General features: G+C 50.1%; 1 protein-coding gene across 5 annotated transcripts in view; it reads left to right on the top strand.

Moving 5' to 3' along the window:
- The window catches only part of syt16 (synaptotagmin XVI), a 231,687-nt gene that overhangs the window by 172,572 nt on the left and 44,023 nt on the right, over positions 1–15,092 (top strand). For 2 of the 5 annotated variants that reach the window (XM_038775375.1, XM_038775364.1), the window contains exon 3: positions 9,734–10,400. The exons of the other annotated variants lie outside the window; for them this stretch is intronic. In XM_038775375.1, the coding sequence (XP_038631303.1) occupies positions 9,818–10,400 (583 nt within the window). In that variant the 5' untranslated portion in view covers positions 9,734–9,817. The remainder of the gene's footprint in view (positions 1–9,733; positions 10,401–15,092) is intronic. 5 annotated transcript variants of the gene reach the window in all.

Here is a 15,092-nt window from a genome sequence, read left to right as displayed (position 1 = left end):
AGTGCCATCTCCCTCTACCCCCGGGGCCGACCTGCCTTAGCACCGTGGCGAGTTCCCTTCAATAGCTTCAAGGTTTTGAGACCTGTTGTCACGTCGGCGAGGTGGGAATATTCAGTGAGGGAGGAGCACATTGCGAGAAAACCCTTTAATCTATATTTAAATTTATTAACATTTATTGAAAGGGTGGGAACTGGCATTGGCATTACTGGCATTGGGCGTGGAAAATCGGAAAACAAGATCTCGTTGGCGAGATTCTTGTTTTCTGACTCTCGTGAGATTTAAGGCCCATGTCGCGGTATATGCTGACAGCGAACACGGTCTCAAAATCGCCCCCAATCTCTAGTCAGCAGAAATAGTCTTGCATCACTTGCCCTCTCACTTTCTTAATTTTGAAAGTCTCTTTTAGAGTCTCCCTTGTTCTCGGTTTCAAGGAGAAAAGGCCCAGTTTTTGAGTCTTTCTTTACAATATTTCTGATATCATTCTGATGAATCTTCACTGCACCCTTCTATGGCTCCAATATTGTTCCTATATTGGGTTGCCCAGAGCTATTTTCGGTGCGCTAGCTTGCTGTGGGTTGACACTCTACTACTCCAAGTTTACTGGGCGCGATTCTCCGCTCCCCACGACGCCTGGGAGAATAGCGGGAGGACCTTAGACAACTGAACTTCCTTTTGATAATTGCAACAAATTAATGTGTTTTCTATAACTGCAACGCAGAGAACATATAATACCAGTAATTAAAAGATACTGAGAGCACTCCATGTTGTACAGGCTGCATTTTAGGTCAAATCTGCACACACTAAAATAAGTTAAAGAGGTGGTTGAGGCACGATCATATATATAAACATTCATTGTAATAGGGAATAGTGCCAGTGGACTGGTGGACAGCAGATGGGATTCTTATGTTTAAAAAGGGAGAGAGAACAAATCCAGGGAACTATGGACTAATTAACTTAATGATATTGGTAGGAAACATAATACAACCCTATTAAAATATCCCGAAACTGAAAATATAATAGCGGCCAGCATGGATTTCAAAATGGATGGCTATTCTTGACGAACGTTATTGAATTCTTTGAAGAAGGAGTGGAAACATTGGGCTGGATTCTCCGTCCCGCCACGACAGATTTCTGGTTCAGCACGCCGACGGGATGCTCCATTTCACCAGCTGGTCATTGGGGTTTCCCATTGTGGGGCATCCCCACGCCGTCGGGAAACCCCCGGGCTGCCGGCAAAATGGAGCATCCCGACGGCGGAGAATCCTTTCAAAGAACTCTGGAAGGCTTGGACATTTTCCTCAAATTTGTAAATCCCACGGGTTTTGTTTCAAATACCTCGGGGAGGAAAATTGCTTTTGATCGAAGGCAACCCAATTTGTAAATGTGTCACGTGAACTGCATATGTGTGAATACCCCCCCCCCCCCGATTCGGGCTCTGGCGGTGACATTTCGGCTGAGGCGCAGAGCACTTCAACCTCTACAAAACTTTGGGCCATTATGTCTACTGCACTACCTCTGTATACCCTTAGATTTGGATTCATTATCATGTGTACCAAAGTACAGTGTGTGGTGAATGTAATATATGTTAATATATATGTTAATTCACACTGTTGTTGTAAGCGCAGTAGCGCTGTCCTACCACTAGGGGGAGTAGCGCTGGGAGCACTTAGGAACTTGTACTGGGCTCCACCCTTGGTTCCGCCCACGATTCCACCCCCTAGTGCAGCTGTATAAGTACCCGTTTCCAGAGTCAGCCTGGGTCACTACGAGTTCATCGACAGGTAACAGGCTGGCTCTGAAGTAAGTCGATTAAAGCCTAGATTCACATCGGAAACACGTGTCTGGTGAATTGATGGTTCCATCAATTTAATCGCCTTAGGAACAGTAAAGATCGATTATGGAATCGGCCCTCAAGCCTGGACGCCTGGAACTCAACCCGCAGGATGCAGAGGCTAAATAAATCTTCTCCCACTGGATCCGGTCTTTAAGGCCTACCTGGCCGAAGCGAGCACAGCCGAAACTACAGAGCATCAGAAGCTAAGTCTTACTGCACGCGAGGGTGAGCCACAGAATCTCGACGCAACTAAACGCGGCCAGTTCATGTACTGCGGCGCTAGTAGTTCTCGAAAAAATGTATGTAAGGCCCATTAATGAAGTTTACGCTTGCCATGTGTTCACGACTTGCCGTCAGCGGCCTACGGAATCACTCGCTGAATTCCTAAGAGAACTTAGTAATTTGTCCAATGACTGTAATTACCAAGCGGTTACCGCGGCTGAACACAGGGAATTGGCGGTACGCGATGTTTTTGTAGCGGGCCTCCGATCTAACTATGTGCACCAACGACTGCTGGAAAAGGGGGCCCAGGACTTAGAAACGACTGTGGAAGCTGCGACCACGATGGAGGTCTCCTTCCGCAGCCTTAACTCATTCCCCGTGGACCCCGCGACCCAATCATGGGCCCCCGACCAGCGACTCCCCCAGGCCTGTGCTACGCGGCCGCTCAGCCACCATGCTGCCCCAGCCAGCCACTCTGCTGCTCCAGCCAGCCACTATGCTGCTCCAGCCTGCCATTTCTGCAGCACTGCCCGGTCCGCAACGCGACCTGCAGCAGCTGCGGCCGAAAAGGGCATTACGCAAGAGAGTGCCTCGCTAAAAGGGCCCCAGCTTCCAACTCCCCAGCGACTCGCAGTAACCGCTCCCCTCACTCGCAGCCCCCCGAAACGCTGTGGCCTATGCCCCGACTCCGCCCCCTCCAGCTACATGCGATCCATGGGGGCCACCATCTTGGAAAACCTCCACCACGCGGCCGGCCATGTGCGACTCATGGGGGCCGCCATCTTGGACGCCATCTTCCTCGCCGCCCGCCACGTGCGACTCATGGGGGCCGCCATCTTGGACGCCATCTTCCTTGCCGCCCGCCACGTGCGATCCACGGGCCCGATCGGCATCTCCGCGCTCGGACAACTCAGCGGAGGAATTCGAACTAAACTATGAACTCAGAGGGCAGTCATCACGGTGCCACTCCAGCACAGCTGATCGAGCCGCCGACTACCCGCAACTCAGCGCGGTCACCCTGGACCAATCACGACCAAAGAATCTACGAAACTCGATGGCAGAGGTCCATATCAACGGGTACAAAACGCCATGCCTCTTCAACTCCGGGAGCACAGAGAGCTTCATACATCCAGACCAGGTAAGACGCTGTTCGCTCCCCGTTTTCCCCGCGCAGCAAACTATCGCGCTCGCTTCAGGCTCCCATTCGGTCCAGATCCAGGGGCGCGTCGCCGCGACACTCACAATCCGAGGCGCTAGTTACTCGAAGTTCAAACTCTACTTTTTGCCCGAACTCTGCGCGCCACTCTTATTAGGCCCAGACTTCCAATGCAACCTCAAGAGCCTCACCCTCAGCTTCGGAGGGCCCCTGCCCCCACTCACGATCTGCAGCTTCGCTACGCTGCGAATTCCCCCCCCCCCTCCTCTCTTTGCCAATCTCACTAAAGACTGTAAACCCGTAGCCACTCGTAGCAGGCGGTAGAGCCTGCAGAATAGGGTATTTGTCAGAGCAGAGGTCTGAAGGCTACTCCGTGAGGGGGTTATAGAGGCCAGCAATAGTCCCTGGAGAGCTCAGGTGGTGGTCGTTCAGACCGGGGAAAAATTCCTTATGGTGGTCGACTGCAGTCAGACTATAAATAGATTTACGCTCCTCGACGCGTATCCCCTCCCCAGGATTGCAGACATGGTAAACCAGATCGCCCAGTACCGGCTATTTTCCACGGTGGATCTGAAGTCTGCATACCACCAGCTCCCAATCCACCTGGAGGACCACCACTACACGGCGTCACCAATGGGGTCTCGGTGTTCCAACAAGCAATGGACAGAATGGTGGACCAGTACGGGCTGCGGGCCACGTTTCCGTACTTGGACAATGTCACCATCTGCGGCTATGACCAACAGGACCACGACGCCAACCTCCACCGTTTTCTCCAGACGGCACAGAAACTGAATCTCACGTACAACAAGGAGAAATGCGTTTTCCGCACATCCAGACTAGCCATCCTCGGCTATGTCGTGGAAAACGGAGTCCTGGGCCCCGACCCAGACCGTATGCGCCCCCTCTTAGAACTCCCTCCCCCTCATTGTCCCAAGGCCCTCAAACGGTGCTTGGGATTTTTTTCCTACTACGCCCAGTGGGTCCCTCAATATGCGGACAAAGCCCGCCCACTCTTTAGTGCCACACAATTTCCCCTGTCAGCCGAGGCACGCCAGGCCTTCGACGGCATCAAGGAGGACATCGCCAAAGCGGCCATGCGGGCGGTGGATGAATCCACCCCATTTCAGGTAGAGAGCGACGCCTCAGAGGTAGCTCTTGCAGCCACGTTAAATCAGGCAGGGAGACCCGTTGCATTTTTCTCCCGTACCCTCTCCGCTTCAGAACTCCAACACTCTTCAGTCGAGAAAGAAGCACAAGCCATTGTGGAGGCTATCCGTCACTGGAGGCACTACCTCGCAGATAGAAGGTTCACCCTCATCTCCGACCAAAGATCGGTTGCCTTCATGTTCGACAAATCGCAAAGGGGCAAAATAAAAAACGATAAAATTCTGAGGTGGAGGATCGAACTCTTCACCTACAATTACGATATCAAATTTCGACCCGGGAAGCTCAACGAACCTCCGGATGCCCTATCCCGCGGGACATGCGCCAGCGCGCAGATCGACCGATTAAAAAGCATCCACAATGACCTCTGCCACCCAGGGGTCACCCGGCTCGCCCACTACATCAGGGCCCGAAACCTGCCTTTCTCCAACGAGGAGGTAAAAGCGGTCACCAGGGACTTCCCGATCTGTGCGGACTGCAAACCGCACTTCTATAGACCAGACAGGGCCCACCTGGTCAAGGCTTCTAGGCCCTTTGAACGCCTCGCGATTGATTTCAAAGGGCCACTCCCCTCAACTAACAAGAACGTTTACTTGTTAAACGTCGTTGACAAGTTCTCCCGTTTTCCACTCGCTATCCCGTGCCCCGATATGACCACCCACACAGTCATTAGGGCCCTGCATAGCATCTTCACCCTGTTTGGTTTCCCCAGCTACGTACACGGTGACCGGGGTTCGTCCTTCATGAGCGACGAGCTGCGTCAGTACCTGCTCGACAAGGGCATTGCCTCGAGCAGGACTACCAGCTACAACCCCAGGGGGAACGGGCAGGTGGAAAGGGAGAACGTGACGGTCTGGAAGACCGTCCTACTGACCCTCCGGTCTAGAAAGCTCCAAGTCTCCCAGTGGCAGGAAGTCCTCCCAGACGCGCTCCACGCTATTAGGTCCCTTTTGTGTACAGCGACCAACCAGACCCCTCATGAGAGGCTCTTCATTTTTTCCAGGGGCACTACCACGGGGGTCTCACTTCCGGCATGGCTGAGGACACAGGGCCCGGTATTCCTGAGGAAACACGTCAGGGCACACAAAACCGACCCCCTTGTTGAGAAGGTGCGCCTACTCCACTCCAACCCCCAGTACGCATTCGTCGAGTTCCCTTACGGCCGTCAGGACACTGTATCCTTCTGGGATCTGGCACCCACCAGATCCAGCGCCCCCCCTACCCCCACAGAAGGATCTCTCACCCTACACCCCATGCTGCCGCTCCCTTGCGCTCCCGAGCCCACAAGCTCGCTCCACCAGTTCCGCGCCCCCGTGCCGGCCAGCCCCCAGCGCCCCCAGTCCCCGGTCGAACCAGGAGAGTATGAAGCTCGGATACAACCCTCCCTGGAGTCCCCCATCGTACCCCAGCACACAACACCCATCCAGCCACCGCAAGAGGCTGCAACCCGGTGCTATGCAGATCTCAGCGGACAATTCGACCGCCGGACAGACTGACTTTATAGACTAGACCACCACCCCCGCAGGACTTGATTTTTTTGAAGGGGGTGAATGTGGTGAATGTAATATATGTTAATATATATATGTTAATTCACACTGTTGTTGTAAGCGCAGTAGCGCTGTCCTACCACTACAGGGAGTAGCGCTGGGAGCACTTAGGAACTGGTACTGGGCTCCACCCTTGGTTCCGCCCACGACTCCCCCAGTGCAGCTGTATAAGTACCCGTGTCCAGAGTCAGCCTGGGTCACTACGAGTTCATCGACAGGTAACAGGCTGGCTCTGAAGTCGATTAAAGCCTAGATTCACATCGGAAACACGTGTCTGGTGAATTGATGGTTCCATCTCAGTGAAAAGTACTGTTCTAGGTACCGACCAGGCAGATCATTCCATACATGAAAAACGCAGGACATACGATAAATATACAATGGGCTGGATAAGTGTCAATGGAGGGTGGGTAGAAGGGTTTATGTTGGCTTTGAGGGTATGAGGAGTTATGGAATCGGTAGAGGGCATGAAGTTGGCATTGGTTAGCATGAATGGGGCCATGGGGAGGGTACAAAGAACAAAGAAAAGTACAGCACAGGAACAGGCCCTTCGGTCCTCCAAGCCCGTGCCGACCATGCTGCCCAGTATGTGAGGGCGAGGGGGCCGGACCACTTTCATGAACACTGGGACAAAGTCCCAAAGCACAGGGGTATGCCTTTGAAACAACCTGCCTCAGCGCTCAGTAACCCCTGTGGCTTCCTCCGGACTGTTTCTTGGGGCAGCAGATGCAACTCCAGCACGCACCATCTCACCCCACAACATCCCAGCCGTTATCGGAAACTTCTCCTGAGTTGGTTTTGGGAAGTTGGGAATTTTCCTGACTGTGCACCTGAATCGGGAGCGAAAACTCAGCCTATTTGGTTTTCAAAAGACCTTTGGTAAGTTACTGCATATCTGAAGTCAAAACATGGGGACAGGCAACACAAAGAATCGCAAGTTAGCTACAAAGCTGAAAAACAGAGTGTGAAGCTTACTCAGACTGACAAAGGGGGGGAAGTGGCATTGCACAAGGATCATTGCATGGGCCACCATTCTTCGCTATTTACATAACTAAATTACATCTGGAGGTACAAGTGTAGTTTCTGTGGGCAAAAGGGGGATATAATTAATGCAGAGGAGGGCAGTGACAAAATACAGGGAGACATTCATAATTTTGGAGAATATGCATGTAATTAGGAAATGAGTTTCATTATAAATAAGGTGAGGTGGTACCTTTAGATTGGAAGAAATTGGGAAAAGGAACAGAGGGAACTGAAGGTATAGAGCGTGATTCTCTGGCCTCATTGCGCTCTCACTCGAGCGAAACGAGGCCAGCGAATAGCAGGAGAGACTGAAAACAGTTTGCAATGCAATCAGCCCACTCCCGTAGGCAAAATCGGAATCTCGCCGTAGCATGGCGAGAAACCAATTATCACCACTTAAGCCCTATTTCCATACAATTAACAATAGCCTCCCAATATCCAACGGCCTCTTCAGTAAGTGGTTACGCTGGCGCCGATTAGTGCTCCTTTTGAAAAACATGAATCTGGCGGAAGGGCTGCAGTGGGGAGCCAAGGAGCGGAGTAGCCATCTTTGCTCACAGGCAGAGAGCCCGGGGGTGCTGTGCTTGTCACCCCAGTGCTCGGCGGGGGTGGGGGAATAAAGATACAGAGAAGATAGGAGCAGGAGGAGACCTTTTGGCTCTTCGAGCCTGCTGCACTAATGATTATCCTCCAACTATGGTTGATCCAACTCAATAGCCTAATCCTGCAGTCTCCCCATAACCTTTGATCCCATTCACTCCACGTGCTATATCTAGCGGCCTCTTGAATATATTCAACCTCCGCAGTGGAGGGCCACCATGGGAGAATGGGAGGCACTAGGAAGCAAGCGCATGGTACCAGCATGGCAACTCCTGGATCGTGTGTACCCGTTCTGGGGACAACCCTTGTCCCTGCCCATGTGCCCCACCGACCATCCATAACCCCCATTGAGGGTACGTGAGCACTTCAAACAACCCAAATGGATTCCCGTGGGTAGACGGGTCATGTAGCATGTGGGAGTCATTGCCTAGCATCCCAATCACACCTTGATGACTGGACACTGTGCCTGAACACTGCGGGAGGCAACCCAACACCCAGGGGATGGGGCACAGCTCTGGGGATTTGTCCACGGCCGGAGGGTGTGTGAGGGCCCCGGGGAGGGGTAGGGGCCTGGAGAGATGGGCCAAGGCTTCGGGGGTCGGCCCACATTGTGGACGAAAGCGACAGGCATTATACAGCTGGTGGTCAAGGGTGTTTATTGCTTTTACAATTTCTCACTCTCCCAATGGTGCTGTTGCCCCCTCCACCCCCTCACCTGGTGCCCTCAGTAATCCTCGATGCGCTTTGCCATCCTAGCTCCGCCACTACATCTAGGTGTTTCCCCGGGATGCACATCTGAGGTGGAGGCAGCCAGCTGTTTACCTAGTCACGTGGCCTTCGATGCCCTTGACGGGCATCCTCTGGGGCTCAGGGGCCGGAGGGTCCCTCTCATTTGTTGGTGGCACATGCACAGCCGTGCCACTCTGTCAGGTGTGCTGACTTTGAGATGCGACCTCATCAGATGGATGCAACTCGGTGGAGCTGGTGGCCACCGTCGCCATTCCATGGGGTGGGTCCGAGTTGGCACGCAGCGCCCCCTCCTCTTTCTGGGTGTCCATAGGGCCTTGGAGTTCACTTTGGGATGGAGGGACAGCTGGTTCGAACCTCGGCTGCCCCTGTATCATCTAGCTCTGCCATCGTGTCGACGCCCTTGGCGATGCTCTTCAATGATGAGTGATCCAGATTGTTGATATTCTTTCCTAGTTCCTTCTGAGAAGTTACAACCAAGTCTCTGAACATACTGCAGTGTAAGTAACAAAAGGAAATGTCACTGTCACACACACACATATGAGCTATCACCAGCTGTGGAACTGTAACCAGAAATGCAACACCTGCAGAGAAACAGGAGGAAAGGCAAAAAAAAAGAGGATTTGTTGGGGGAACAAAATTAAATAAATGATTGTCTTCCTGATAGTCTGTAGAGAATTTAAAGGTCAGCATTGTTCCTTCAACTTGCCTTTCTTCCATTGGAAATACAAAATTTGGATTATGTTGAGTCTTAAACATAGAAAAGTACCAAGATACATCTTAGAAACTATTAATGGTACTGGACAAATGCTTGGTCAAGGAATTGCATTTTGAGAGGTGTTCTCATGGGGAAGAGAGATATGGGCACAGAAAGGATTTTATAAAAGGGAATTCTGAAATGGAGCTCGGGCAACTGGACATAAATGGTGGGGCAGAGGGATCTAAAGTAGTTTTGCTGATTTTTAAAATGACATTGCCACACACCTTTGTTGGTTGTTCCTTGGTTAGCAGGATGCATTACAGGTGCGGGGACTGAACGTCACTCCCTCCTTCAATGGCAAAGAGTTGTGTTAAGTTCCACAGCCCATGTTCCGATCGCTGTGATGGCTGAAGCCAACTGTCTTGCACAAGAATCAGTGCTATAGAATTAATGTTTTAGTCATCTTCCCAGAGGATCCCGCTATTTTCTGCTTTAAAATAATGATGTGAATTATATAACGCTCAAATTAATGACATTGATTTTTCTCTCAATGGACCTTAAGCTGGCCTGTTTTGATGAGTAACTCTTTATTTTGTGATTATAGTGCTTGATTGTTGTGGGTTGGCTTTTCTCATTTCTCTATTGGTCTGGTGTTCTATCACAGGGCCTTGTGCTACTTTAGGGAGCAGTGGTTGCTTCTTGGGAGTGACTGATTTTAATTGATTATGATCCTCATTCTGTAGCTCACAACAAACTGACTGGGGCATGTTGACAAAATAAAAAGAGCTGGACCATTTTGTGATCAAGCGTTGTGCATTCCATTAGTCATGGCTTCTGAAGAAATTCCGAAGAAGGGTCCGTTCTCTGTTTGGATGTCACAGATGTCTGAATCGGTTCAACAGGCCGGGAGTTCCATTTCGAGCACCTTGCTAAACCTTCGTCAAGGTGCATCTAATTCAAACTCCTCAGCAAGAGCAGAACGAGTGGATCAGGAGCAAGGCCTGGCCCTGAAAGGAGATTCAGCTGCTGGCGATGATGGTTCTGTGGGCAAGGATTACACAGTAGGCCATTTGGAGGCAACAACTGCTGAAGGTTTGGAGCCGTCCGAATGTCAAGCTGCTGAAATGGGATTGCATCATGATGAAGGTACGATTCATAGAATTAGGTTTGATATTCAAGATGAAGATTTAGGACAAGACACTTCAGCTTCATATGACGGGATAGATTCAAAAGGTATAACTGTGGTGAAGACCATTAAATACAGCAATGAGGATTTTTATGATGATGAGCCTCTGGCTGCTATTCCCGAGGAAACAGAACGCTTGGATAATCAGGTTGGATCTGGTCCCAACTATAGCAATGTGAAGTGTGAAGCAGATTATACGGAAACTGATACGATACAGCAGGCAGGTAAGAAGAGAAAGAAAAGCTCCCACTTAAAGCTTCAATATTTGTCAATAGATTACATTTTCTTCTACCTTTGTATCTTTTATTAATTCATTCCGCCTCAGATTTTGGGGTCCTCTTCGTCCATTTTTGATGTATAGCTTGAATGATTTTAGGATGATGAAACATCTTTAAAAAATTATGTAAATTGCGATTGGTCATAATGTGTGCAATTGTATTTTGGTTTGTACAGATTAATCCAGATTAGGATATTTAAAACGCAACTAATATCAAATTCAAAGTGTGCTGAAGTGAAAGATGGTGCAGAATTTTGTTGTCCTTGAATCTTGCCCACCGTCCAAAATTTTAAAAGTTTCCGTACTTGAATTATTTGTCCTGCATGACGGGGTTTTATCAATAGTTAAGAAAAACATTCACATATGGCTTCCTAGCAGTTTAGCTCACTGGGCTAAATCGCTGGCTTTTAAAGCAGACCCAGCAGGCCAGCAGTACGGTTCGATTCCCGTACCAGCCTCCCCGGACAGGCGCCGGAATATGGCGACTAGGGCCTTTTCACAGTAACTTCATTGAAGCCTACTCGTGACAATAAGCAATTTTCATTTCATTTCATGAGAAGTACCTGCTTCACATCTCAAGTTCCATTATCACCTGCCAACAGAGTAATATTATGCCGACACTTTTTAACTTCCTGCACTAGGTTTAGGGAGGGGAAACCGGCTTGACAAATCCCAGAACAAACATATCCTAAAGATTAACACAAAGGTTCATTGTTTTTGGCCGAATTCTAGTTTGGATGTAGTCGATCTTTAAAATAATGCCTAACCCTCCTTTAATAGTAACTAGGCCCGTCAGTCCATTGTGTTCTATCCCAGGGCGTTTCGAACTCGAGTTTCACACACATGAAATTCATGAAACACTTAATAGTCAAAAGTGGCAGAGGTGATTCACCACTGATTTCCCCAAGTTTTAATTTTATTTTGGTGTGCCTTCTCTAAGTGGGTTGCATTCAAGGTAAAAGATCCCAATTGCTATTTACGGTTGGGGGGGGGGGGGGGGGGGGTGTGGTTGGTTGCCCGCACCCATTTGATGTAAGTACCGTCCCAGTCATCGACCATTATTTTAGAGAAATTGATCTATGACAGTGGCCGAAATTCTCCCAAAAAACAATTTAAGTGTCATTTCGGGCGAAAATCGCAGGGTGATTTCCACCGGATGTATGGGCACGATTCAGGTCGCAGTTCACCCACACCTTTTTGGAACTTGGGGAGTTTCTCACTGAAGAATCCCACATTTTGAATGTTTTTTCTGGTGTGGGGAACTAAAGATGTGAAATTGAAAGTCCCCCACAAACCCCCCCCCCTCATCACTAAATGCCTGTATCACCCCCCCCCCCCCCCCCCCCCCCCCCACCCCCCTCCACCCCCTCCCCCCCCCATCCTCACTCAGGCATAAGGGTGACCTGGCACCACCACCATCCAAGTTTGTCAGGATAGGGGCGTTGCCCCCCCCCTCCCCAAGTGAGCATATCTCACTATGGGGTCCCTCAGGGCCCCCACATTTAAGGCCACCCCTCTTTCAGCTCCCTCCTTTCAGCCCTCCTCTTCACATCCCCACTCTTCATACCCACCCTTCACCCCCTTTATGCCCATCCTTCATATCCCCCACCTTCAGACCCCCTTCATGCCAGACCCGGCCCCATGGCAGTCCTGCTTGGCACCCTGGCAGTGTGCATTGGCACACCTGAGAGTGCTAGATTGGCACTTCCAGGGTGCCATGTTGGCATTGCCAGGGTGCCACGTTGCCCCGGGCGCCTGCACAGTGCCAATGTTGGCGCACGGCCCTACCTGGATCCTGACCATCAGGGGGCTCCAATCGCCTCTGGATCCCCGGCATAGTCATCACGTCTGATCTCCATTGATGGGGACTAATACTGATTGGCGCTGGCCTCAGGCTGCGCTGGTGGGGCCGATGAATCCTGGGAGTTGAGAGACTCCGGCCTCGAACAGGTTGCGCAAATAAAAGTAATTTTAATATTAATTTAAATACTCAAGTCTGGTTCATGCCCAGTGAGAGTGTGAACCAGATCACGTTGGGCACTGTGGGTCGGGAACATCACAATCGGTTCGGCACCCATCGCAAACCCTGATTGGTGGCTCTCCCGCTATTCGCCAGGAACAGTGCGATTGATGCCAGAAGCAAGGCAGCCAGAGAATCGTACTCACTAAGTGCGGAATGGCTTGATAGTGAATGGTTTTCCGGTTTTATACTGCATATGTTTTTCTTTTGCACTGATGCCAATTCCCTCTTAAACCCCCATCAGTCTATTGGACAAGACCAACTTCACTTCCCATACTCGCGTCTCCATGTCATGTGGAGTCAGTTCAAACTCTTCCACATTTTGACTCTGCAGCAGAAATACTACCAAGGGCTCACTCTCCAGCACACACACGATAAAGGGCATGATTCAAGCAAAATCATTCGAAGTGCCATTTTGGACGAATATGGTGAGGTGTTTCTCGCCGGCTGTGTTTGAATTTCAAACCTGGATTCACCCGCACTTAGTCATTTTATTGGGCCTTACGGAGTCTCTCTCGGCCTAGCCCACACTTCGAAGTTGGGGGGAATTCTGCGGTCCACCTGCTGTGTGTTTCTCAGCTGTGAGGCATGCGCTGGCGGTGGGATTCTATCTTCCTGCCGATTGACAACAGGATTTCCCATTGTAGCCACTCCACGCTGCTAGGAAACCCGCTGGCGGGGGTGCGCTGCTGATGGGAAAAGTGAATTGCAACGACTGGAGAATTTGGGTTATTGTTTCACAGTGGGGAGCAGTGAGATCCCGCCAGCGAGATCGGCTCCTCAGAGAATGGGGCGCCATTTTGAAAGCGTTCCCTGATTTCTAAGTGCACTTGAGGGCCCGCACACCCCACACCCCCTCACCCCCCATCCTTGGGCAATTCCACCAACCTCCCCCACCTTTCAGGCCCCTCACTCCCCTTTTTACCCCACCTTTCAGCATCACCGCCATCCTTCATACCTTCCTCAATCCCCCTTTCAAGGGCATGGACACCTTGCCACTGGCACCCTGGCAGCACCCCTGCCAGCCTGGCTGTTGCACCCAGTGGCAGTGCCAGCCTAGCAGTGCCAAGATGCCTGGGTGCCAGAGGGAGTGCTAAGGTGCCCCCCTGCCCTGTCCCGCCCTCCCGAGGATCTCCTGTGGCCTGAGAGACCCCCCGCGTCCCGTTATGACTTGCCCACGTTTGTGTGGACCTGTACTAAATGGCGCCCATTTGAGGTCTCCCAGTCGCGATTGGTGAAACCTGGACCCTGGGTGAATCTGGTGAACACACGGTTAACTGTGCCTATCACACATTTAAATCTGGATCTTGTCCAGCGAGATCCGGATCCAGATCATGACGTCTCGTGAGGTTTAATTGAATCTTTCAGGTTTCAAGCCTTGCAAATCTCGCGCGATTCATCGGCCTGGTCCCGATACCAAGTTGGGTGCGCTGAGGTCATTGAATCACGCCCAAAGTATAATTACTGAGCTTGGACCTTGCATGCCCACTCAGCATTATTTTAATGCCAGCGAGAGCATATTAAAATTAAATGGGCGACCACCCACATTAAAATAACACCAATTAGAAAATCCAATCTAATTTTGTCACCTTTCTTTTGTTCAAATTATCCTCTAATCCGTTCGAACGGAAGTTGATGCTCCTTCACGCTACCAAACAAAGTGTTGTTGCAAACCTAATCTAAAAGTTACCCCTAATTCATTGATGGGTTTCCTCTGTTCACACACAGTGCAGCTAATTCATGCTTCATCGTTCAAAGCTATGATCATCGATGGTTGTTGGACTGATTGTGGCTCGACATTTACTAATTGCTTTTGTGGGCTATGCTGATGCTTCTTTCCCCCCCCCCCCCCCCCCCCTCCAAATAACTTTTCACTGTGTAAAACACATTCAAGTGCAGCAAGTTCTAAAGGAAATTTAGTGTGCAGAATATATAATGACCAAATTCCTGGAAGCTATGGCGTTGCTTCAGAGTATCTGTATCAAGCGGCTTGTATTTTACCTTAGATTTGAGCAAAATAGATGCTCATATTGTATGAACTCTGTCTGATTCGCTGGACGCAGCCTCATTTGCATGTTATTGATGAGCCCATATTTGTCCGGATGTTGGGTTGTGGAGCCCATGATTGCACATGAGCAGCCCTGAAAGGTAAGTAGTAAGACATAGTTAATATGGGGATTCAATACGTTTGCGAAACCTGATGGATGGATAATAATTTTTTTTTTCAAATTTAGAGTACCCAATTATTTTTTTTCAAATTAAGGGGCAATTTAATGTGGCCAATCCACCTAACCAGCACATCTTTGGGTTGTGGAGGTGGAACCCACGCAGACACGGGGAGAATGTGCAAACTCCACACGGACAGTGACCCAGGGCCGGGATTCTAGCATAACCTCCATTGCCTTGGCCAATAAAGAAAAAAACATCCCACATGCTGCCTTTACCACCTTACTTGTACTCTTGTACCTTCAAGGATCATTGGACATGCAATCTAGATTCCCTCTGATTCTTTACACTTACCAGTATTCTATTAGTTGTATATTCCTTTGCATTCTTTTCCTTCCCAAATGCCACAATTGCACATTATTCTCCAGATTGAACAGCATTTGCCACATTTCT

The sequence above is a fragment of the Scyliorhinus canicula genome, chromosome 2 (assembly GCF_902713615.1).
Source record: "Scyliorhinus canicula chromosome 2, sScyCan1.1, whole genome shotgun sequence".
In the NCBI taxonomy this organism is placed as follows: domain Eukaryota; kingdom Metazoa; phylum Chordata; class Chondrichthyes; order Carcharhiniformes; family Scyliorhinidae; genus Scyliorhinus; species Scyliorhinus canicula.
The sequence above is the reverse complement of the archived record's forward strand: the minus strand, read 5'-3'. Positions and strand labels throughout refer to the sequence as shown.